This window comes from Symphalangus syndactylus, chromosome 11, assembly GCF_028878055.3.
Source record: "Symphalangus syndactylus isolate Jambi chromosome 11, NHGRI_mSymSyn1-v2.1_pri, whole genome shotgun sequence".
In the NCBI taxonomy this organism is placed as follows: domain Eukaryota; kingdom Metazoa; phylum Chordata; class Mammalia; order Primates; family Hylobatidae; genus Symphalangus; species Symphalangus syndactylus.
The window spans coordinates 39922072-39948195 of record NC_072433.2 but is presented as its reverse complement, the minus strand read 5'-3'; the positions used below and the strand labels follow the sequence as shown (position 1 = coordinate 39948195).

The following is a 26124-nucleotide window of genomic DNA, read 5'->3' as shown; positions in this document are numbered from 1 at the left end:
CCAATCGGCACTCTGTATCTAGCTCAAGGTTTGCAGACACACCAATCAGCACCCTGTGTCTAGCTCAGGGTTTGTGAGTGCACCAATCGACACTCTATCTAGCTGCTCGGGTGGGGCCTTGGAGAACCTTTGTGTCCATACTCTGTATCTAACTGATCTGATGGGGACGTGGAGAACTTTTATGTCTAGCTCAGTGATGGTAAACGCACCAATCAGCACCCTGTCAGAACAGACCACTCGGCTCTACCAATCAGAAGGATGTGGGTGGGGCCAGTAAGAGAATAAAAGCGGGCTGCCCGAGCCAGCAGAGGCAACCCGCTCGGGTCTCCTTACACACTGTGGAAGCCTTGTTCTTTCGCTCTTTGCAATAAATCTTGCTACTGTTCACTCTTTGGGTCCACACTGCTTTTATGAGCTGTAACACTCATCGCGAAGGTCTGCAGCTTCACTCCTGAAGCCAGCGAGACAATGAGCCCACCGGGAGGAACGAACAACTCCAGACGCGCCGCCTTAAGAACTGTAACACTCACCGCAAAGGTCTGCAGCTTTACTCCTGACCTAGCGAGACCACGAACCCACCAGAAGGAAGAAACTCTGAACACATCCGAACATCAGAAGGAACAAACTCCAGACGCGCCACGTTAAGAGCTGTAACACTCACCGCGAGGGTCCGCGGCTTCATTCTTGAAGTCAATGAGACCAAGAACCCACCAATTCCAGGCACAATATGACCCAGTGATTCTACTTTGGTATACATATCCAAAGGAAATGAAATCAGTATCTCAAAGAGATATCTTTATTCCCATGTTCATTGCTGCATTATTCACAAATCCATGATTTAGAAACAACCTAAATATCTGTTAACAGATGAATGATGAATAAAGAAAATGTAGTAGGTATATCTATATCTATATATCTACACACACATACCAACACATATCCACACATAATGAAATATTACTCAGTCTTAAAAAAGAAGGAAATGGTGTCATGTGTGACAATGTGGAATATGTTATGCTAAGTGAAATAAGGCACAGAAAGGCAAAGACCACGTGATCTTACTTATATGTGGAATCTAAAAATGTTGTACTCATAAATGCACAGAGTTGAATGGTGGTTTCCAAGAGTTTGAGGGATGTTGGGTAGATGTTGGTCAAAAGGTACCAAGTTTTGTTTATGCAGAATGAATAAACCCTAGAGACCTAATGTTCAGCATAGTAACTGTATTAAGAAATACCTGAGACTGGGGAATTTATAAAGAAGTTTCATTGGTTCACAGTTCCCCAGCCTGTTCAGGAAGAAGGATGCTGGCATCTGCTTGGCTTCTAGGGAGGCCTCATAAAATTATGTTGGAAAGCAAAAAGGGGGAGCCAGCACTTCACATGCCCAGAGCAGGAGGAAGAGAGAGTGAGGGGGGATGTGCCACACACTTTTAAACCACCTGATCTTGTGAGAACTCACTGTCATGAGAACAGCACGGAGAGGATGGTGCTAAACCATTCATGAGAAACCGCCTCCATGATCCAATCACCTCCCACCAGGACTCACCTCCAACACTGGGGATTACAGTACGACATGAGATTTTGTGGGGACACAGATCCAAACAGTATCAGTAATTATGTTTATTAATACTGTATTACATATGTGAAATTAGCTAAGAGAGTAGATCTTAAATGTTTTTAACGCACACACACACACACACACACACACACACGGTTACTGTGAGGTCATGGGTATATTAGATTGGTTGTAGAAGTCATTTCACAATGTATATGTATATTAAAACATTACATTTTACATTGTAGATATATAAAATGTTTGTCAATTATACTTCAGTGAAGTTCAGAGAATGTTTTAAATCACAAAATAATCTACTTTGGTTATTCAAGTTTTTTGATATTATGTATATTGCTACAGTGAACATCTTTGTACATATATCTTTATTTCCATAGGAAAAATTGCTAGAAGTTGAATGCCTTGGTGAGGTATCATGTTGTGGACATTTACACAGTACATACTCGGTTGTCAGACTGTTACTTAGAGAGATTTTCATTTTCATTCCTACCTGCAATGTATGAAGTGTGATCATCAGTTAGTTCCACCAACCTCCTTTACCCTACTCTGTACAGTGCTAAGTGTTACAATTTACAAATATTTTTGCCGATTTGATGGGTGAAAATATGCTATTATTTTAAATTTCATTTATTTATTCATGAGGTTGAACACTTTTGTATTTTTGTTGGCCATTGTTTACTTCTTTCTGTTATTCATTGGCTGATCGTATTTTGCTCATTTTTCTGTTGAGATGTTAGTGTTTTTCTTAACATTTACTTTATCCCTTCTGCCTTTAACTTTATCCCTTTAACCCTTCTGCCCACTTCCCAGATATTTTCTTATACCCAATTTTCAATTTTGTATTTAGATTTTTAATATTTATTTTAGGTGAAACATCTTTCCATTTAAGTCTTAATTGTAATACTTGCATTAAATTAAATAACAATATTTGAAATTATTTAACTGCATTTATGTTTACTGCTAGCCTTTTTGTACTGTGATTTTAAAAAAAAAATTCTTGATTGTTCTCTTGGTCAGCCAAAATGTAGTTTCTAATAATATTTATGAAGACTAATGGCAGGGGAGTGGTCGTGGCATATTCTTCGAGTCTTTGCATTATGGAAGAGTGACTTCCTATCCTTTCACTTGTGAATATCTCCTTGATTGGCTATAGGATTCTTGAGTATCAAACTTCCCCCTTAAAACTCTATAGAGGCCGGGTGCAGTGGCTCATGCCTGTAATTCCAGCACTTTGGGAGGTCGAAGTGGGCGGATCACCTGAGGTCAGGAGTTCAAGACCAGCCTGGCCAGCATAGCAAAACACCATCTACTAAAAATACAACAATTAGCTAGGTGTGATGGCACATGCCTGTAATCCCAGCTACTCAGGAGGCTGAGGCAGGAGAATCACTTGAACCTGGCAGGCAGAGGTTGCAGTGAGCTGAGATTGTGCCACTGCACTCCAGCCTGGGCGATTAGTGAGACTTCATCTCAAAAAACAAACAAACAAACAAAAAACCATCACCAACAACTCTATAGATACTATTCTGTGACCTCTGATATTTGATGTTGGGAGATGTCTGGGGCCATCTACATTATGGTTTCATTTTGGTAAGCTGTATTTTCTGTTTGGACATTTGTAGTATTTTATATTTAATTTTTTTAACAGAAAATGTTTACGTCCTTGCTCAACCATTTTATAGTGCAGACTCTGGTCTTTTCACAACCTTGGAAAACATTCTTCTAGTGTTTCTTTGATTATTCTTATATCTTTCTGTATCTTATTTATTTATTTTTTTTTTGAGATGGAGTCTCACTCTGTCGCCCAGGCTGGAGTACATTGGTGTGATCTTGGCTCACTGCAACCTCTGCCTCCCAGGTTCAAGCAATTCTCCTGCCTCAGCCTCCCGAGTAGTTGGGATTATAGGCGCCTGCCACCACACCCAGCTAATTTTTTTTGTATTTTTAGTAGAGACAGCGTTTCACCATGTTGGCAGGGCTGATCTTGAACTCCTGACTGGCCTTAAGTAATCCATCTGCCTTGGACTCCCAAAGTGCTGGGATTACGGGTGTGAGCCACCATGCCCAGCCTGTACTTTACTTCCATTCTGTGATTCCTGTTAAGTATATTTTGATCTTCAGGATACGTTCCTCATGTCTTAGGTTTTCCATCACTCATTTCTTATATTTTCCCTGAGTTATAGGAGAATCTCTTGAGTTCACTCATACAGCTCAGTAATTTGGTTTTTCTGCAGCATGCTTTCTGCTGTTCACTCCATCTATTGCCATGTTAAATGAAGAAATGCTATTAAAAAATCAATTGCACAGGAAGGGGAACATCACACTCTGGGGACTGTTGTGGGGTGGGGGGGGGGAGGGACAGCATTAGGAGATATACCTAATGCTAAATGATGAGTTAATGGGTGCAGCAAAACAACATGGCACATGGATACATATGTAACAAACCTGCACATTGTGCACATGTACCCTAAAACCTAAAGTATAATAATAAAAAAAAAGAAAAAAAAATCAATTGCAAGTGGTTTTTTCTGATCTCATACTGTTCAAGCTTCATGTCTGCTTACCTTATTTTCACAGATGCAGCGCCTTCTTGAATCAAGTGTCTTCTTGAAAAACTGAGAATTTTCTAAAATTTTATCATGTCAGTTCGAGTAAACTTTTTTCAGAAAAGACAGTTTTGATCAAAGTGCCTCCATTCCTTTGAACTGTAGCAATTTTGCATAGTTCTGGCAATTACTCCTTACCTCTTTATCCTCATAGAAAGTAGACTAGTACTGGCTGATAGGCAAGTAGCTGAGATTAGTTCTGTGAGAGATTAGTATGGATTCCTGGCCGAATCCTTTACTTGAAGGTGGAAGAAGATGTGTCCTTATGCAGCCACGTAGAGATTTTATAAATTGGAGTGTGCTTAAGAACTTGTTTTTGTCTTTATGTGGATGCTTGCAGTATGAGCAAACCATGGTAGGTTTTGGCCCACTCCTATCATTGCTTGTTGCTCCAGTTCCTTGTTTCTGCGATGCCTGGTACTCAGAGTCATGGCTTATAACAGCAGCACATCCTGAGGTCTGTGAGTATCACAGGTTATGTGCACAGAATTCTTGCTACAGTGAGTATCACTGGTTGTGTGCGTAGAATGCTCGCTACAGAGGAAGAGCCTTGCTCTCTGAGTGCGCTCTAAGCTTCCCTTGCCCTCGTGCTCTTTGCTTTCTGAGTTAAGAGGTGAGCATTTTGCTCAGGATTTGATTGGTATATTTATCAGGCTCGCTGCTCTTTTGGAGAGACAATCACGTGTCAGCCTTCTTTGCCCTTCTTTAATCTAATTCCACCTATACTATATTCAGCACAATCATTTGCACTTCTGGCATATTGAGCACCTTTCTCTAATATATAGTGCCAAAAGAGGTTTTGATCCATTTTTATGTTCCATTGATTGTCTCACTGAGAATCTAGGAATGGGACAGGGCCTGTGTCTATACTGGCATCTTGCCAGGAACCTTCCCCTCCCCCTTTCATTGGCTATCAAATTCTGAAAATGTTTTCAGCCATTGATGGCCCACATCTAGGAAAAATAAGGTCATAAATATTAAGATTGAGAGATGGGAATGGATAGGTAAGTAAGAATGAAAAGTTTCAGTGATTGAAGCTGGGAAGATTGGATTTCAGTATTGGGCTTATTTGTCCCAAGAGTACCTTTAGCAAAAGCCGTGATTGTTTCTCTAAGAAATTTGGGTGAAATGGCCCTGGTAACATACATGACAGCAAACCCAAGGAAGTAAGGGCTGGGGTAAATTTAGGGTGACCAACTGTCCTTTTCGTCTGTGGGCAAGGGGATCTCAGGATGCAGGACTTTCAGTATTAAAACCAGGAAAGTCTTGATCATGAATTGGTTACCCTAGCATAAATTATAGCATTGCTTCTGTGGTCTTTTATATATGAAATGAGATTTCATGCTACAGTGAATGTCCAGAGCTCTCTTCTCCACTGCCAGGGCACACAGCATTCAGCCAGCAAAGAGTGAGAGCGTCTTTTCTTTTTGTGTGTGTGTTGTCACGTCATCTATAAACTCTTATTCCAGTTGGATACAGTGTCAGTCAAGTTTCAGCTGTATTCTGAGATAGCTATGGTAAATAGACATTCTTTAATTTATTTTTTCTAAAAATTGTTAGGAATAATCTTTTAAAGCTGGGAGGGTCTTAAGTATATCCTTTGAGATGCACAGTCCGTGAAGCCTGAGTCACTTTTATAGATGGAGTTTTCGATAAATTAGAAGCTCTTAAATGAAAATTACAAGTTTCTTTTTTTAAAGTCATAAAGGATTAGATACAGTTGGAAGCAATTTCAAAAGAATTGTTTGATTAGAGAGTTGCCAAGGATTTAAATGAAGGTGGAAGCCTCAAAGTATACCTTCTAGTGTTGTGTTTGCCATTTGGCCTGAGTCACTAGGTGACTCAGTGTTCCCCTCAGTGGAACAAAAGCACTTAACAAACCTACTCATTAAGGTGGTGATTTTTCCCCTAATTATGTCTGTGGGTCCCAGTATTAATAGCATAGGAGTAATAAGGCTTTTATTTGGGTAGATGAGACTGGCATTTATGTATTTCCTAGACATTGTCCCAGTGTTTTATGGGAGTCTATCCTGGGGAGCCCCCTTCAAACTCCACTTTTTATTATTTTGCTTGACTCTGAAACTTCCTTTAGGCAACATAGTCAGGATCAGCCAAAACTGCTCAGGAGTGTCCTCAGAGATGGCAAACAGGAAGAGAGAATGGCCACTTCGCCTTCTTCATCAGGCCTTAAAGCCACACTTCTGCTTTTTATCCTCTATATTATTGTGTTTATATTTGGATTTAAAACTCCAAATGTATCACTGATGTTTTCATCCTCACCTCTAATTGCATTTTGTAGTTATTATTTTGCAATGTCCTAAGGTTTTGTGACTTACTCACCTTCAATCAGTTGTTGCTGTGAAAACCCCAAGAGTTGCTCTTGAGTTTATTTTTTTCTAACTTGACTCATCCAATTCATTAGCATGTCCTATTGTCTTTTCCTAGAACATTCTGAATCTGTTGTCTGCTCATCATCTCCTCCCCTGTCTCTGTAGTTCAAGTCACTGTTAACTCCTGCATGACTTACTGCAACAGCTTCTTCACTGGCCTTCTGCTTCCATTCTGGTTTCCCCTTTAGTTCTTCCTCTTTCCTATAAAGCTGCCAGTCCGATTAGATTATTGATTCTTTTGAATTTGCTACACAGACAATAATATAATCTGTGAACAAACACACTCTTAATTTTTTCCTTCTCTATCTATATACCTTTTGTTTTCTTTTCTTGTCTTACTGTGTCAGCCAGGTCTTCCAATATGATACTGAAAAGAAATGTTGAGAGGAGACATCCTTGTCTTATTCTTACTCTGAGCAGAAAAGCTTCTAGTTTCACACCGCTAAGTATGATGTTCGCTGCAGGTTTCCTAACACATTTTTTATATGTTGAGGAAGTTCTTCTCTATTTCTAGTTTACAGATAATTTTTTATCATAAATGAGTATCACATTTTGTCAAATGTTTTTCTGTACCTATTGGTATGATCATATTTTTTTTCTTTGTAGCTTGTTGGTGTGATAGATTATATTAGTTGATTTTTGAATGTTGAATCAGTTTTTTATACCTGTGATAAATCTCACTTGGTCGTGGTGTATAATTCTTTTTATACATTGTTACATTCAATTTGCTAATATTTTGATGTGGATTTTTGCATCTATGCTTATGAGAGAATACTGGTCTTTAGTTTTCCTTTTTTGTAATGTCTGTCTGGGCAATGCTGGCCCCATAGAATGAGTTTGGAAGTATTCCCTGTGTTACCTTCTAGTAAAGATTGTTAAGAATTAGTATGATTTCTTCCTTAAATGTTTGGTAGAACTCAACAGTGAACATATTTGGGCCTGGCGCTTTGGAAACATGTTAATTATTGATTCAATTTCTTTAATAGAGATAGGCCTATTCATATTATTCATTTCTTCTTTTAAGAGTTTTGGCAGATTTTATTTCTCAAGGAATTGGTTCATTTTGTATAGGTTTTCAGATTTTTGGGTAAATAACTGTTCATATCATTTTAAAATTATCCTTTTAATGTCCATGGGATCTGTAGTGATGTCACCTCTTTCGTTTCTGACATTAGTAATATGTTTCTTGTCTCTTTTTTCTTAGTCTGGCTAGATGTTTATCAATTTTATTGATCTTTTAAAAGAACCAGCTTTTGCTTTCATTAAGTTTCTTTATTAGTTTTCTGTTTTTTGTCTCATTGAGGTACATTAACTTTTATTATTTCTTTTCTTCTGCTTACTTTGAATTAATTTGTTCTTTTTCTTTAATTTCACAAAGTAGAAGCTTAGCTTATTGATTTTAGATCTTTCTTCTTCTAATATAAGCAGAATGCTATATTAATGCTATACATTTGTGGCATTTAATGCTATAAACTTTCCTCTAAGCAGTTCTGATGTTGCTTCCAACAAATTTTGATAAGTTGTGTTTTCACTTTCATTTAGTTCATTTTTCTTAAGATTTTTTTGACCCACAGATTATTAGAAGTGTATTGTTCTATCTCCAAGTATTTGGGAATTTTCCAATTATCTTTCTGTTATTATTTTCTAGTTTAATTCCATTCTGGTCTGAGGTCAAATAGTTTTTTATAAAATGTTTCAGACAAATAAAAATTCAGGGAATTTGTTGCTAGTAGACTTGTATTGCAAGAAATTTGTCAGAATAAAAATGATATAGATCAGAAACTCAGATCTACATAAAGAATGGAAGAGATTTTGAGATGGAATAAGTGAAGGTAAAATAAAAACCATTATTTTTCTTACCCTTAATTGATAGAAGAGATAACAATTTATTCACAATAATAACAACAATGTATTCAATTATGTATGCCACATATATATATGTGTATATATATGTGTGTGTACCTGTGTATGCTTATTTGTAAGTGAAATTAATGATAGCATTCTCTTAAATTTGGTAATATGTGTTTTATGGCCCAGAATGTGGTCTATTTTGGGGAATGCTCCATGTGAGCTTGATGCTAGTGTGTATTCTGCTGTTGTTGAATGAAATAGTTTATGTATGCCAGTTATATTCAATTGACTGATGGTATTGTTGAGTTCAACTATGTCCTTAATGATTTTCTGCCTGCTGTGTCTGTCCTTTTCTGATAGAGGGATGTTGACATCTCCAGTTATAGTAGTGGATTTGTCTGTTTTTCCTTGCAGTTCTATCAGTTTTTGCCTCATACATTTTGATGCTCTATTATTAGGTGCATCCATGTTAATGACCATTATATCTTCTGGGAGAATTTACCACTTTATCATTATGTACTACCCCTTTTTCTCTGTAATAATTTATTTTTGCTCTGAAATCTGCTCTGTCTGAAATTAATGTAGGCACTCCAGCTTTCTTTAGATTAATGTTAGCATAGTATATCTGTCTTCTTCGTTTCTTTAAGTTTAATCTGTGTGTATCTTTATATTTGAATTGAGTTTCTTGTAGACAGCATATGCCTTGTTTTTAATCCATTCTGATAATCTCTTGTTTTTTAATGTGTGTATTTAGACCACGGGCATTTAAAGTGATTATTGATACACTTGGATTAATATCTACCATATTTGTTAATGTTTTCTATATTTTGTCTTGTTTTTTCCCCTGTTTTTGTCTTCCACTCTTTTTCTGCTTTTATAGTTTTGAGTATTCCATGATTTCATTTCATCTCCTTTCTTAGCATATCAATTACATATGTATTTTTTTACTTTTTAAGTAGTGACTTAGAGGTTGCAGTATACATTAACAACTGTTCCAAGTCCACTTTCAAATAACACTATACTGTTACACAGATAGTGCAAGTACAGTAAAATAAAATATTCCTAATTTTTTTTCTCTCATCTCTTATACTCATTGCTGTCATTAATTTCACTTGCAAATAAGCATACATAGGCACACACACACACACACATATATATATGTGGCATACATAATTGAATACATTGTTGTTATTATTGTTATCTCTTCTATCAATTAAGGGTAAGAAAAATAGTGGTTTTTATTTTACCTTCACTTATTCCATCTCAAAATCTCTTCCTTTATGTAGATCTGAGTTTCTGATCTATATCATTTTTCGTCTGACAAATTTCTTGCAATACAAGTCTACTAGCAACAAATTCCCTGAATTTTTATTTGTCTGAAACATTTTTTTAAAAAATCTTTTCTTTCTTTCTTTTTGTTTTTTTGAGACAGAGTCTCACTCCGTCTCCCAGGCTGGAGTGCAGTGGTGTGATCTTGGCTCACTGCAACCTCCACCTCCTGGGTTCAAGTGATTTTCCTGCTTCAGCTTCCCAAGTAGCTGGGATTACAGGTGTGCGCCACTGCGCCCACCTGATTTTTGTATTTTTAGTATAGACGGGGTTTTACCATGTTGGTCAGGCTGATCTTGAACTCCTGACCCTCAAGTGATTCACCTGCCTCGGCCTCCCAAAGTGCTTGGATTACAGACATGAGCCACCACACCTGGTCTGTTTCTCCTTTACTTTTAAAGGGTAGTATTGTAGGATCCACAATTCTAGGTTGCTGTTTTTTTTTCCTCTCAACACCTTAAGTGTTTCACTTCACTTTTGTATTGCTTGCCTGGTTTCTGAAGAAACATCAGATTGCTTTTTTTTTTTCTTTTTTTGCTCCTTTATAGATAAGATGTTTTTTCCTTCTGGCTTTTTTCAAAATTCTTTTTCTTTGACTTTCTGCAGTTTTAATATAATATGCCTAGGTGTAGGTTTCTTTCCTGAGCTTCCCGAGTCTCTAGTTTGATGTCTAACATTAATTTAAGAATATTCTTAGTTATTATTGCTTCAAATTTTCTTCTGTTCCTTTCCCTCTTTCTTCTCCTTCTGTTATTCCCATTATACATATATTACACCTTTTGGAGTTGTCCCATAGTTCTGGTTTTTTTTTTTTTTCAGTCTTTTTTCTCTTTGTTTTCCAGTTTTGGAAGTTTCTCTTAATATATTCTCATGCTCAGAGATCTTTCATTTGCCTTGCCTGGTTCTCTAATGAGCCCATTAAAGGCATTCTTCATTTCTGTTACAGTGTTATTGATTTCCAGCATTTTGTTTTTGATTCTTTCTTAGAATTTCCATCCCTCTGCTTACATTCCCCATCAGTTCTTGCATGTTGTCTACGTTGTCCTTTAGAGTCCTTAGAATAGTAATCATAGTTTAAAAAACATTTCTGATAATTAATTTCTGCCATTTCTGACTCTGGGTCTGATTTTTGCTCAGTTTTTTCAAACTATGTTTTTTTGCCATTTAGAAGGCCTTGTACTTTTTTCTTGATAGGCAGATGGGATGCACTGGGTAAAAGGAACTGCAGTAATAATGTGGTGGTAAGGTATGTTGGGAGGGGAAGCATTCTATAATCTTATGCTTAAGTCTCTGTCTTTTAGTGAGTTTATGTCTGTGAATTGTGAACTTCACAAGTGCTTCTCATTTTCTTTTTTCTCATTCTTGGTTCTGATAGGATGGCTAGCAGGGGTTAGGAGTTCTAGGTGGCATTGAAGTATGTTCATGCCACTACACTGCAGCCTGGATGACAAGTGAGACCCTGTCTCCTGAGAAAATAAATAAATTAAATAAATAAATAAATAAATAAGTCGCTATTTTTTTCCCTTCCTTCTGCCAGAAGCATGAGAAGATGTTTTTGGATCTTCACTGTGAGAACCTGTTAGAGCTTTTGGAGATAAAACTCACAAAAGTGTGGGAGTTCCCTAAGACTGAGCTCCCCTGGACTTTTTAACTCTCAGTCCTGTCTACATTGAATCTCCAGCAATTCAGCAGTTACAGTTACGGTTTTTCTACCCTGGAACTGGTTCTCATGGGTGTTTCTGCTTCTTGTTTTTTACTCTGATAAATTGTCATTCTCTGCTTCCAGTCTGTCTCTCTCTCCAGAGTGAGGAGTGACAAAATTACATCTCACTGAGAGCCACCGCTCTTGGTTTTATAATATCTTTACATCTTTGACTTACCACAATGTAACTTTGAATGTTGTACCACTTTTCCTTCCATCCTCTTTTGTGCTTTTTCATGTGTTTTACGTCTACATATGTTATAAACCTCACAATACATTGTTATTATTTTGGATTTAAACAGGCATTTATTCTTTCATGATATTTATTACTTATGTTACTTTTTATTCCTTTGAGCAGATGTAAATTCCTTCTGACATTATTTTTCTTTTGCCTGTAGAATTTCATAGCAATTCTTATAGTGTAAATTTACTTAATATAAATTGTTTCAGTTTCTTTCTGAAAAGTCTTTATTTCACTTTTATTTTTGAAAGGGTGTTCACTACGTATAGAATGTTAGATTGACAGTTTTTTCCTTTAGTATTTTGTCACCCAGTTGTCTTCTGAGTTTTATAGCTTCTGATGAGAAGTCTGCTGTCATTCTAATCTTTGCCCCTCTGTATTTAATGTCTCTTTTTTCTGACTGCCTTTAACATTTCCACTTTATTACTGATTTTAAGACATTTCATTATGACATGCTTTAGTTTAGTCTTATATCGTTTTTTTTTGCTTAGTTCATTGAGCTTATTGGATCTCTGGGTTTATAGTTTTCATGAAATTTGGTGAATTTTGGCCATTGTTTCTATAAAAATGTGTATATTTTTGTCACCCTTCCTTAGAATTCAAATTAAATTTTCATTAAATGGCTTAATATTGTCCTTGAGGTTACTCATGCCCTTTCATATTTTTGTAGTCTTTTTTGTTTAGCCACTTTATTTTGCATAGTTTTTATTTTTCGTGTGTTCTGGTTCACTGATCTTTTCTTCTGCAGTTTCTAAATTGCTGTTCATCTCACTTAGTGTGAGTTTTGTTTCAGATACTACATGTTTAACCTTTAGAAGCTTCACTTATATATATATGAAAGGGCAGATATATACATTTAGAAGAAAAGAGAGATGTGACTACCTCGCATATTGTGTGTGCTTCACTTATATATATATGAAAGGGCAGATATGTACATTTAGAAGAAAGGAGAGATGTGACTACCTCGCATATTGTGTGTGTGTATGTATCTTTCATTTCAATTACTTTTTGAATGGATGTTGGATATTGCACAAGGTATTTGTTGGGTGCCTGATTTTGTTATATACTTTTACATACTTTTGCTCTAATGAATAATTAAATTACTAAGAAGAAGTTAGATCCTTTTTTTTTTTTAAATTTTGAGATGGAGTTTCGCTCTTGTTTCCCAGGCTGCAGTGCAATGGCACGATCTTGGCTCACTGCAACCTCTGCCACTGTGTTCAAGCAATTCTCCTGCCTCAGCCCCCCAAGTAGCTGGGATTACAAGCACCCACCACCATGCCCAGCGAATTTTTGTATTTTTAGTAGAGACAGGGTTTCACCATGTTGGCCAGGCTGGTCTTGAACTCCTGACCTCAGGTAATCCACCCACCTTGGCCTCCCAAAGTACTGACATTACAGGCATGAGCCACTGTGCCCGGACAGAAGTTGGATACTTTTGAGGCTTAGTTTTAAGCCTTGCTAGGTGGGACTAGAGCAGCCTTTAACCTAGGACTCATTTAGACCTACTTCCTCAGTGATGCTTTCCTAAGGATTTTCTAGATCTCATGTAGTGGGAGCCATTTTGGCTGCTGGGATCATAAAATACTCCTGGCTGTGTATGAAATCTGAAATTGGTTCCACCTGCTGCATTCTGGTGCTTCTTTTTTTGGCCCTTGGGAAGTTTTTATTCATATATGCACAGGTCAGTGCTCTTCCAAATACTTGAGGGAACCCTTCTGCAATCTCTGTTTGCTCTCTCTCTATATAGCTGTTTCTATTCCAGCATTCTGCTTTTCGAGGCCCTGTGGCCTTGGCTTCTCTATACCCCAATCTTTGTCTTCTCAGCTTGGCAAGAAAGAAACAGAGACTGTGGGTTTTGACTTCCTCTTCTCTATTCTGTGGCATTGAAACTGTTTCCATGGAGTAAGTTAGGGCAATTGTAGGCGTCTCTCACCTATTTTGTTTCTCTTCTCCATGGAATTGTATCTTGCTGAAACCTTTGATTCATATTTTTGGCTTGTTTTGTAATTGTTTAAGGCAGAAGGGTAAATCTTGTCACTGTTACTTCACAATATTCATAAGCAGAAATCCTGTCTTAATATTTTGCATTTCTTTTCTATGTTTAGAGATGATATTGTAGGTTGTTTTTGCTGACACATAAGGGGCCTGGTGGCATTTGCCTCTTGGTTTAAGTCATTATCTTTTTTGGTATCTTGATAAAAATCTTGTGTTGCCTGTATAGGATGTCATTGCTGGAAACATTACAACTCTCTTTTTTTGTAATAGAGGAAGTCATGTCCTAAGCAGAGGTTGTATAGATTTTGCCTGACTTGTGGTATCATTTCTTAGGATATGCAACAACTTGGTCATTGGTTTTTCTCCCACTGCTTGTGGTTTTAGGAATATTCTTCAACTGATGAATTCACCACCTACTTCATTCTTGGGTTGTGAATCCCTAGACTTGAGTTCTGTTCTAACAGCCAAACGTGCAACATGCTGAGTTGGTTGGTTTATTGCCTGGAAAATTGTTAGGGCAAAATTGATACTTTGATTATGCAGGGAAAGAGGCAGATTTTTCAGATGAAAGGTGTTCAACTCCAAATTCTGGTTTATTCTAAAGATAAGGGTAGAAGTAGATATGTCATGAGAAAGTGAAAGAAGCTCAATCCATACATAGTGAATTTTATAGTGGGTGGGCATTATAGGACCACAAATAAGTAGAGTGACCCTATATCTCATTTGCTGAGGACAGTCCTGGTTTATACCTGTTGTTCTGGAATAATTGTTAATAGCACCCCCTTTCACTCTTCAAAGTGTCATCCTTTGTATGATAGAATATATACATATTTAATTATATACATATGATTATATATGTCTACTTATATATACTTGTGTAAGTATAAGTATATATATCATATTTATTGTATACTATATTTATATTATTATACGTGTTATATATCTACATATATATAATGTCTACTTATAAGTAGATACATATATAATGGAATATATATATATAGAGAGAGAGTCACCTACTTATAAGGGATTGATTAAAGAATACAAGGTAAGTATTGATTCCTTGGTTATTGTTATTTCTTGGAAGATGGATTTACCGTTTACTTTTTGTTTTAGTTAAATAATATATAGTATATACTGACTAATAAATATGGTTTTATACATTTCTGGTGTTTTTCCTGTAGATGATCTCAATGCCACCCACCAACACTGCGTTTTGGCTGGTTCACAACCTCGGTTTAGTTCCACCCACCGAGTGGCAGAGGTAAGTGTAAATAAAAACGTGATTCACACCTAATTGGATGTGACAGAAGTGGTTGAATGAGCAATTTATCATAGAGCTTTGGAAGAGTATTTGATGGGAAAATTGCTTCCATCTAACTTGACTTTCGTCTCTGTTTACTTGCTTTTTGAGCTTTGGATTGTGTTGGATACAGTTTTAGAAAGCATATTCATGCCATGGGATAAGTGTGTTTTGCTTCTTGGGGTTATGTTTCTTGGAGAAGGAAAATGCCATTGACAAGTGTTTATAGTTAGAGGTTTATTTAGAGGGTTGTATCTGTCAAGGTCAAGGGCAGGAGGTGACCAGAGGAATTGGGGCAGATTTTTGTGCTTGTGCATGTGTTAGCTGTGGCTGGGTTCCGATGTTGAGAATTTTCATTTCCCTTAACTTTTTGATCAGACTTCTGGGGCATGTGAATGTAAATTAAAGAGAAAGTTACAGTGTTGCCAAGGAGTTTCTGAGCTCCACAGTTGTGTTCATAACCCAGACTTTATTGCTAAATTCTGCCACCACTTGCAATGGCCAATGGTTAGCTGTTCAGACTAGTTCCGAATGGAAAACTAAGAAATGAGAAAAACTCATATTAGTCATGTTGGGGTCCCATGTACTCAGTTAAGAGGGGTTCCAGAGAGCAAGGCATGAAAGGGATTACAAGTGACCTTCTACCTAAGCTTGCTATCCATGCTTTGCTTTATAGCTTGACCTTTGATGGAACTACAGGGGACAAGTGTGAGAAAATTGGGCGGAAGTGGTACAACAAGGTGGGAGGTACAGGTGCAAGGTCTTCCAGTGGCAGTACTGCATGAGTCTGTACGGCAGTGTTGTGTCTTTTGGTCATTAAGTAGCTTTACCAGTGGAGAGATCATATTGCTGTGTGGCAGAGAGAGAATGAATGAGTATTTAAACCAAGATGCCAACAAGCCCATCCAGCACCTCTTTCTTCCTTTCTCCCCTTTCTTCTCTTTTCCATTCACTCATTCGTTTAAATATTTGAGTGCCTGTTATGTGTCCAAAACTGTAGGCCTGGGAGATAGAGCCATCAACATGACCATGATGCCCACCACTTTTGTGAACTTTAGTTGGGGGGGACAAATTTTAAACAAATAAACACAGAAATAATTGTCTTAGAGACCTAAAAGGAGTTCTGTTAGAAAAGAGGGAAGGGAGGGAGGAAGGTAGGTAAGGACGAACAGAGGAAGAAAAGAAGGGAGGGAGGGAGGAAGGAAGAGAGGGAGGGAGGAGCAAGTATTTATAGAGCATCTAATATGTGCCTTGTATTATACACAAGGATTTCATTTCCCCAGTTATAGGCATCTGTCTTTCTAGCTATAACCCTCTAAGAATCCCTTTTTTGTGGACCACTTGAGTATATGGCTACTTAAGTGCACTCTTCTACGTCTTTCCTAATCTAATCCAGAAGAGTGAGTGGACAGTCTCATTAGTGCTGGGTTCAAAGGGATGTACAAAATGATAAAATGTTTGGGAAATATGTTCATGGGGATAAGAATCATACCTAATCATAGTGTTCTTATGAGGATTAAATTAGTAAATACATGTAAGTCTTTAGAACAGTGACTGGTATACACTCAAAGAAGTTCGCCACTACTACTATTATTAAATTACTTCTACTGCTACTACTGTCTTTTCATTTTATTCTGTTGAAAAACTAATAGGAGATAGGAACAACTAAAGTCACTGTGTGGAAGGTTATTCTGTCTTCATTTGTATACTAGAGTGTACATAATAAAGCAAGAGAGATTAAATCATCAGCAAGTTTTGATTGTAGGAATTACTAATCAGAAGGGATTTCAGTTTGTTCTTTCTTCAAACTTGTATTGAACTTTATATGTTCAAGGTATTCTTGTAGGGATTTGTGAATGGGAATGGTTATATTCAGTGTCTTTAAGATGCTTATAGTCTAAGAGTATATACAGTGCAGAATGAATGTAGCAGATAGCCCAGCTAATTTTTGTATTTTTAGTGGAGATGGGGCTTTGCCATATTGGCCAGGCTGGTCTTGAACTCCTGACCTCAGTTGATCCACCCACCTCGGCCTCCCAAAGTGCTGGGATTACAGGCGTGAGCCAATGCTCCCGGCCTAGATTTTAGTTTTTGATAATTGTGTCAGAATATTCTTGGGATTCAGTACAGAATGTCTTTTTAAAGAAATTTACATTTTATGAATAATTATATTTTGAACAGGTAGTTAATGCAAATGGTTCAAAATTAAAAAAAAATACCTAAGGGTATACAGTTAAAGTCTCTTTCTCCTCAGGCCAACCAGCCCCTCATCCCCAGAGGCAACCAATGTTTAAAGGTTCTTGTTACTCTTTTGGTGATATTTAACATATAAGTAAAAATATATGTAATTTCAAAAATATTTTAAAATATAAATGGTAGCCTACTATATATATGGTTCTGTAGTTTTGTTTCAGTAAACTTTGGTAATAATTACTCATCAATATATAGCTCTTATCGTGGAGTAGGTAATGGCTTTTTAGATATGACATCAAAAGCATAAACAACTAAAGAAAAAAACAGATAAATTGGACTTCATCAAAGTTAAAAACTTTTGTACTTCAAAGGGTACCATAAAGAAAGTGTAGAGGACCCATGGAATGGGAGAAAATATCTGCAAATCATATATCTCATAAAGCACTTGTATCTCAAATATTCCAAGAATTCTTAGAACTCAATAATTCAAAAGAGAAATGATCCAATTTAAAATGGCAAAGGAACCGAATTAACATGTCACAGGCTGGGTGCAGCGGCTCATGCCTGTAATCCCAGCACTTTAGGAGGCCGAGGTGAGTGGATCACTTGAGGCCAGAAGTTCAAGACCAGCCTGGCCAACATGGTAAAACCCCGTCTTTACTAAAAATTCAAAAATTAGCCAGGTGTGGTGCCACATGCCTGTAATCCCAGCTATTCAGCAGGCTGAGGCAGGAGAATCGCTTAAACCTGGGAGGTGGAAGTTGCAGTGAGGTGAGATTGCACCACTGCACTCCAGCCTGGGCAATAGAGCAAGACTCCGTCTCACACACACACAAAAAGAAGGTATACAAATGGCCAATAGACAAATGAAAAATGCTGAATATCATTAGTCACTAGGGAAATACAAATCAAAACCACGATGGGATAACATTTTACACTCACTAGGATAGCTAGAATAAAAAAGACAGTGACAAGTGTTGGTGAGGACATGCAGGAAGTGGCACCCGCGTGCACTGCCGGAGGGAATGGACAGTGGTGCAGCCACTTTGGGAAACAGTCTGGCACGTCTTCAGAAGGTTAAATCCAAAGTTACCCTATGACACAGCAATTCCATGCCTAGGTAGTTTCCCAGGAGTGATGGAAACTTCTACAGGAATGTTCATAATCACCAAAAAGTGGAAACAACCCAAAGGTTCATCACTTAATGAATGGATAAATAAAACGTTGAATATTATTGGGCATTGAAATGGAATACAGTAATGATGCATGCTACAACGTGAATGACTCTTGAAAACATATGAAATGGAAGCAACCAGTCACAAAAGATACATATTATATAATTCATTTATATGAAGTCTCTAGAATAGGTCTCTCTATGGACATAGAAAGTAGATTAGTGGTTGCCTAGGGTTGGAAATGTTGGTGGAAATCAGGCGGGGTTGGGGGTGACTGCTAAGTGGCACAGGGTTTCTTTTTGGGGTGATGAAAGCTCTCAAATTAATTGTAGTGATATTTGTATAACTCTGTGACTATATGAAACAACATTGCATTATATGCTTTAAATGCTTGAATTTTATGATATGTGAATTATAGCTCAATAAAGCTGTTACCAAAAAAAAAAAAAAACCTATCTTAAACTAGGCCTGATTATAGATTATTTAAATAAAACACTATACATCCAGAAAAAAATTATTCCACACCCCGCCCCTCTCTCTTTTTGTTTTCTGCAACCATAGTTCATTAAACTAGTTTTCCTATTGTTGAGAAATTTAGGTTGTTTCCAATCTTGCATGAAAATGCATTTAATAACCTATGTACCTCTCTCCCTACTTGGGAAAGTAAAGGTGCAAGTAGGGAAACTTTCTAGATAGAAGTCATTTTAAAAAGATGTTGTAGACTGGGTGCAGTGGCTCATGCCTATAATCCCAGCAGTTTGGGAGGCTGAGGCGGATGGATCACTTGAGGTCAGGAGTTCGAGACCAGCCTGTCCAATATGGTAAAACCCGTCTCTACTAAAAATACAAAAATTAGCTGGGTGTGGTGGTGCACACCTTTAATCCCAGCTACTTGGGAGGCTGAGGCAGGAGAACTGCTTGAGCCTAGGAGGCAGAGGTTGCAGTGAGCCAAGATCACACCACACCACTGTTCTCCGGTCTGGGCCAGAGAGTGAGACCCCGACTCAAAAAAAAAAATGTTGTAGAGGTTGCTGTGGGACAAAAATGAGTGGTCATTCACCTTTATTCTTTGTGGGGTTTATTTTGGCAGGAAATTGGAGTTGCCTGCCCTTATGCACCCAGCACTCTGGGATCTTCATATTAAAATATATATTAGTCAAGCTTCTGTTTCTTGGCACAGAAATTTTGTTTTTCCTGGACTTGTTGATGTCGCATTGTATAAAATGGCAGTAAATGTGCAAGGAAATTTTATACCAGAGGATTAGCCTTCAAGGTTATTTACAAGGGCTCAGTTTAAATTATAAATAATAAAACCAAAATATTTTAGGGATACATTTTCCTAGTTGGGACTGAAGGGTATTTATAGCTGACTTTTTATTATTCTAGGAAATCATTTTAATATCAAAACAAGCAGATGCACTGCCTATGTGCATCAGCCTCTTTTCCAACATATGATCATTTATAAAAAGGAGTTTGTCCATTTGACCTCTGTTTTGCTCCCACGGACTCAGAGAGGGATGCACTAGTTATCTGTTTCCTTGCTGAGGCCCAGGTACTAAGTTATGCCTTTGAATAATGTGCCTTGAGGGCATAAGCCAAATATTCTCCATTATTTGAAGAATCTATTCTGCCAAGGACTGCCACTGCCTAGTGTATGCTTTTTGCAGAAAAGAGAAATGAGTTCTTTGCCTTGTGATTATAACTTCATTTTTCCCCTCTGTCATTATAGAACCATTTAGTGTGCTTTTGAACCAGCTCTGCAGCCTGGTTACCTTTCTTTCCTATCGTTAGTCTCAGGGCATTTGAGATAAAAAGTCAGTGTCCTTGACTTCTTGGTTAACCAGTTATTCATCCAATAATTATTTATTAAATTTCTTCCAGTTTTCAGACTCAGTTCTAGATATAGTATATATAGAAAATGTATTTAACATATATAAATAGGGTGTTAGCCTCAGGGACCCAAACGTTTAGTTAGAGATATGAGGCCCATGTAAAAGAAAACCAGCAAACTAAGTGGCCCAAGTGAGGCCAAACTGGCAGCACAGAGCCCAGTGGAACAGGCCACTCTAGTAATTCTTGAGTTCAGGAGTATAGGCCGGGCACGGTGACTCATGCCTGTAATCCCAGCACTTTTGGAGGCTGAAGTGGGAGGACTGCCTGAACCCAGGAGTTTGAGACCAGCTTGGATAATATAGCAAGATCCTGTCTCTCTCTACAAAATAAAAATTTAGAAAAATTAGCTGGGCAGAGTAGTGCCTGCCTGTGGTACCAGCTTTTTGGGAAGCTGATGTGGGAGGATTGCATGAGCCCTGGAGGTTGAGGCTGCAGTGAAACATTATTACACCACTATACTCCAGCCTGGGTGACACAGCAAGACCCTATCTCAAAATTAAAAAAAAAAAAAGGAGTATAGACTGAGTCATGGGGGCAACAGGTGAATTCACACCCAGGGACAAATATGAACAATCCTAGGAAGGGTGGCATAGTAAACTTAGATTTTGCCCATAATTGTGATTGCTGGTTCTGTTTCAACAGTGCTCAACAGGAACCTTGGATTATATTTTACAACGCTGTCAGTTGGCTCTGCAGAATATCCATGACAATGTGGACAATGATGATGTCTCTTTGAAATCCTTTGAGCCTGCAGTTTTGAAACAAGGAGAAGAAATTCATAATGAGGTAAGGACTTTCTTTTTTTTTTTTTGAGACAGAGTCTCGCTCTGTCACCCAGGCTGGAGTGCAGCGGCATGACCTTGGCTCACTGCAACCTCCACCTCCCAGGTTCAAGTGATCCTCCTGCCTCAACCTCCCGAATAGGTGGGACTACAGGTGCATGCGCCACCACTCCTGGCTGATTTTTATATTTTTAGTAGAGACGAGGTATCATCATGTTGGCCAGGCTGGTCTCGAACTCCTGACCTCAAGTAATCTGCCCGCCTCAGCCTCCCGAAGTGCTGGGATTACAGTCCTGAGCCACTGTGCCCAGCAAGACTTTCAAGAATTGTGAAAGATCTGAGATTCTACCCTACTTGCACGCTAACAAGTTAATCTGCCACGGTTTCATATTGGTATAAGCCATGAGACTCTTAGGTCAGAGATGGAGGACAGGTTATTATGTACATCAATAGCAGTCACCAGAGTCTCTGTATTTTTGTGTTAGTTCACAAACTTATTCTGTTCAGGCTGCAGTAACAAAATTGCATAAACCAGGTTGCTTCTAAACAACAGAAATTTATCCTCACTGTTCTGGAGGGTAGCAAGTTCAAGATCAGGTGGCATCAAGTTCAAGATTTGGTGTCTGGTGAGGACTTGTTTCGTGATTCATAGATGGCACCCTCTCACTTTCCTTAGATGGTGCAAGGGCCAGGCAAGCTCCCTGTGGTCTCTTTTATAAGGCTACTAAAGTCTTTTATGAAAGCAGAGCGTTCATGATCTCTCACCTCTGAAAAGCCCCACCTCTTAATGCCATCGCCTCGGATGTTAGGATTTCAACATAAGAATTTTGGAGGGACATGGCCGGGTGCGTGCGGTGGCTCCCGCCTATAATCCCAGCACTTTGGGAGGCTGAGGCAGGCGGATCACGGTCAAGAGATCGAGACCATCCTGGCTAACACAGTGAAACCCCGTCTCTACTAAAAAAAAAAAAAAAAAAATACAAAAAATTAGCTGGGTGTGGTGGCAGGCGCCTGTAGTCCCAGCTACTCGGGAGGCTGAGATAGGAGAATGGCATGAACCCGCGAGGCGGAGCTTGCAGTGAGCCAAGATCGCGTGACTGCACTCCAGCCTGGGCAACAGATTGAGACTTCGTCTCAAAATCAATCAATCAATCAATAAAATAAAATAAAAAAGAATTTTGGAGGGACATACACATACAGACCATAGCATTCACCCAGCTTCTGTTTCTATAGGGCAATGCAAAGTAGGCCAGATAACATGTACACATTGAGGAGTTACATTATAGGAGAGGAACCATGAGCTACGGGAACCTAGTCTTTTTCAAAGGATAATAAGCATGCCTATCTTTTGCTGTAGGTCAAGACACTGTCTTTATCTTCCAAGCCTATATGCACACCTGCCCTTTGTTCTGGAGGGAGAAACTCTCTCTGTCAAGGTTGTTGCTATATACACATCCTTGCAATGAGAGTCTGTAACACGGGACAGTCATTGCTTACTCACAAGACACGCAGAAGCACAAGAGACTCATGAAGAATAGTCTCCCGGCAAAGACTGCTGGGAATTGAGGGTAGGCCCTGGGAGCAAGTGTCACTGCCTTGCTTTTCACTGATGAAATCAGTTGCAATTCTGCAGTCTGTGAGACCGGCAGGTCTGAATCCCATGGGTTAAAGTTTCGCAAACTCTACTTTTCCCACTAATACCCTCTCAATATTTGCTTTATCTTTGGACCACATACATTGTTTAGTTACTTAATATTTTACTTTAAATCAACTCTTTTTTAACATGTATACATTTCTTTAAAAATGAAGCTTTATATTGCTACTTTAAGTGGAAATCTAGTATCATTAGCCAAAAGAAAAAGTATCCAGAAAAATAGATCCAATGAAAACAGAGTAATGTTATTACATTCCAGCAGATATTCTTGTCTGGAGGTGGCTCTGAGCCTCAAGTTTCCTCTCTTCGTGTTAAGAAGGGAGATTAGTGGTAATGGTTGCACAGCTTTATACATTTTCTAATAATCATTGGATTCTGCACTTACAATGTGTGAATTTTATGGCTGGTAAATTATACCTCAAAAAAAAAAACCATTAAAAGAAAAAAAGGAGACACTAAAATGTGGTAGAGAACTGAAGTTCATTCACCAATCTGAGACTTTCTTTTTGATATAATAAGAAGGATTGATGGGGAATTTGGAGTTAAAAAATGTTCTCATGCATCCTTTCTATAATTACTGAGCATGTGCCAGATACTCTTCTGGGTACTTTAGAATATACTGGTAAATAAAATAGACATTCTAGTATAGGGAGATGACGGTAAGTAATAAACATAATACATTGGTAAATTATACAGTATGTTAGAAGTTGATAAGTGCTACAGAAAAAAAAAAAAACAAACAGAGCAAGATGATGGAAATTGAGAGAACTAGAGAAGCTCCCTGTTGAAAAGATGTCCTTTGAGCAGAGAATTGAAGGACATGAGAGAGAGCCATGGGGATATCTGGGGAACTGCATTTTGGGCATAAGGAACAGCCACGGCAAAGGCTGTGTGGTGGGGGAATGCCTGGAGTCCATGGAACAGTCCAGGAACAGTACTGTTTGAGTGGAGGGAGTAAGGCTGCTACTTGTAGGAGAAGAGGTCACAGAGGTAGTTCCAGGAGACTGGGGAGCAGCAGATTGTATAGGTCCTTGGAGGCCCTTGTAAGGACAAGGCCTTTCCTTTTTACTCTGCAGGAAATGGGGACCCATTGAAGAGTTTTGAGCAAAGGAGAAATAATGTCGTCTCCCATAGTGACATACAATGTCTTTTTAATGTCTTTATAAGTTATTTAAGATCTTGTGAGCTGCTCCACACTTTGTGAAACATTGTCATAATCTCCAGAACCACAGGGGAAGCAATTCTGCCTTTCAGGGGACTAGTAACCACTTCTGATACAGAGCTCCAGTCTAACTTGCTTCCCTTCATTGTGCCTGATGGGTGTTCTACTTTCTCTCTTATTAGTCCCTGCTGGAGACATTGCTGATAGCCAGAACTTCAGGAAAGAATACATTTATGGGCCTGATGACCTCCCTGAATTAGACCAGGGAGCAAAGTTATGTCTTTCTCCATATTTATAGTATAGAAATTCTAATCTCGAAATTTAGTTATTTCCTTCTCAAAAAATCTCACGATTTTCAGTGTCAGACTAGCAGAATGGGTGCTTTCTTTAACATGCATACGGGCTATCGTATTTCCCTATCCTTTCTCATCTTTTGTGACTGACTGTGATGTTTTGTTACCATCAATGGATGGGAGAAATCTGTAAAATCACACTGTGTATATAATAGAATATTGTCATCTAAGTCTATCTGCTTCAGGCTGGGTGTTGTGGCTCACACCTGTAATCCCAGCACTTTGGGAGGACAAGGCGGTGGATCACCTGAGGTCAGGAGTTCGAGACCAGCCTGGCCAACATGGTGAAACCCCGTTTCTACTAAAAATACAAAAAGTTAGCCAGGTGTGGTGGCGGGTGCCTGGAATCCCAGCTACTTGGGAGGCTGAGGCAGGAGAATCGCTTGAACCCGGGAGGCGGAAGTTGCAGTGAGCCGAGATTGTGCCATTGCACTCTAGCCTGGGCAACAAGGGTGAAACTCTACCTCAAAAAATATAAAAATAAAAAAAACCAAATTTGTCTGCTTCAGAAAGTGACTGGCTGCTTTTGACATTATGTGTTAAGGAAGTGGGGCAGAGATGTACTGTATCAGAAACCTCGGCCTCCTGGGGTTGAATAGAGAGATTGATCTTGAATTTAAATAGCGTGTGTGCCAGTCTTCACCATCCCCCCCAATCTCTGATTCTTCAAGGTCATCTCCTTACTTTCACAATTAATTCCATATGTCAGGGCACATTGTCAGATATTGTTCTTTTGCCATACAAGTTGGCCTGGGATTTAGCAGTTGCATGCCCGCTCTCTACTTTGTCCTATTGTTCAATGAAAGCCCACGTGTCTGTAAGAGTTCTCCCAGTTTCTTGCTTGCTTGCTTCTTTCTGCAAGGCCATGTGTCTTTGCTGGACAAATCACAGGATGAAGCCCTTGGTTTTACATACTACAAGCTCTCAGTCTGTGTGGGTTGAGAAGTGGTTTGTTTTCCTTGTCTAGGATGGTTTCTAACTGAGCAGTTTTGGAAGTTTGGGCATATGTTTTGGAGTACCTTATTGGAGATAGTTTTTCCAATTTAAGATGCTTAGGAAGGCTGGGCGCGGTGGCTCACGCTTGTAATCCCAGTACTTTGAGAGGCCGAGGCGAGCGGATCACGAGGTCAGGAGATCGAGACCATCCTGGCTAACATGGTGAAACCCCGTCTACTAAAAATACAAAAAATTAGCCGGGCGCAGTGGCGGCACCTGTAGTCCCAGCTACTCGGGAGGCTGAGGCAGGAGAATGGCGTGAACCCAGGAGGCAGAGCTTGCAGTGAGCCGAGATAGTGCCACTGCAGTCTGGGCTGGGTGAAAGAGCGAGACTCCGTCTCAAAAAAAAAAAGATGCTTAGGAAAGGTTCTTCCTCGATGTTATTAAATGGCCCACTTTCCTTTTTAAAGATAGTAAAATGTGGAATTCAGCCTCTTCTCTTAGTAAATGTCCCCTAGAAGAATGGAATGTTTGATGGTTTTGTTTGACTCTCATTTTCTTCTGATCAGACCTGTGGCTTCCTTATAACTACTGCAAAAGGGCCTTCATAGGGTATCTCTTTGTAGGTAGAGCCTTACCATGTCTTCCTGGTCTAATTTCTTTCTCAGCGAAGTAACTTCTTTCCGTTATTACAGCGAGACATTAATCCCAAGGGGCGTAGTCACACATCTCATGAGGGAACTCTATGGCTGACTTGGGACCAAATCAAGAGCCTAAACAAACTTGGCAGAAGAAAAGTCAGTGACATTTGCTGACCCGTTGGAATGATGGATATGATTTACAACTATGTGGTGATAAAGTGGCTCAGAAATATTCTTTTGAAGTCTTATTAGCTTTGCTCTCCAATGCCTAAGTGCCCAATGACTGAAGTCCAGATATGTGGGTTGATTCCATTTCTTTTTCCTCTTCTAGACTTATTTC

The 26124-nt window shown here is 38.7% G+C and overlaps 1 protein-coding gene across 1 annotated transcript in view; it reads left to right on the top strand.

The window, feature by feature from the left end:
* FTO (FTO alpha-ketoglutarate dependent dioxygenase) overlaps nucleotides 1-26124 on the top strand; it is a 415383-nt gene that overhangs the window by 162118 nt on the left and 227141 nt on the right. The window contains 2 exon segments of the mRNA XM_055232690.2: nucleotides 14877-14956; nucleotides 20899-21042. Of these exon segments, the coding sequence (XP_055088665.1) occupies nucleotides 14877-14956; nucleotides 20899-21042 (224 nt within the window).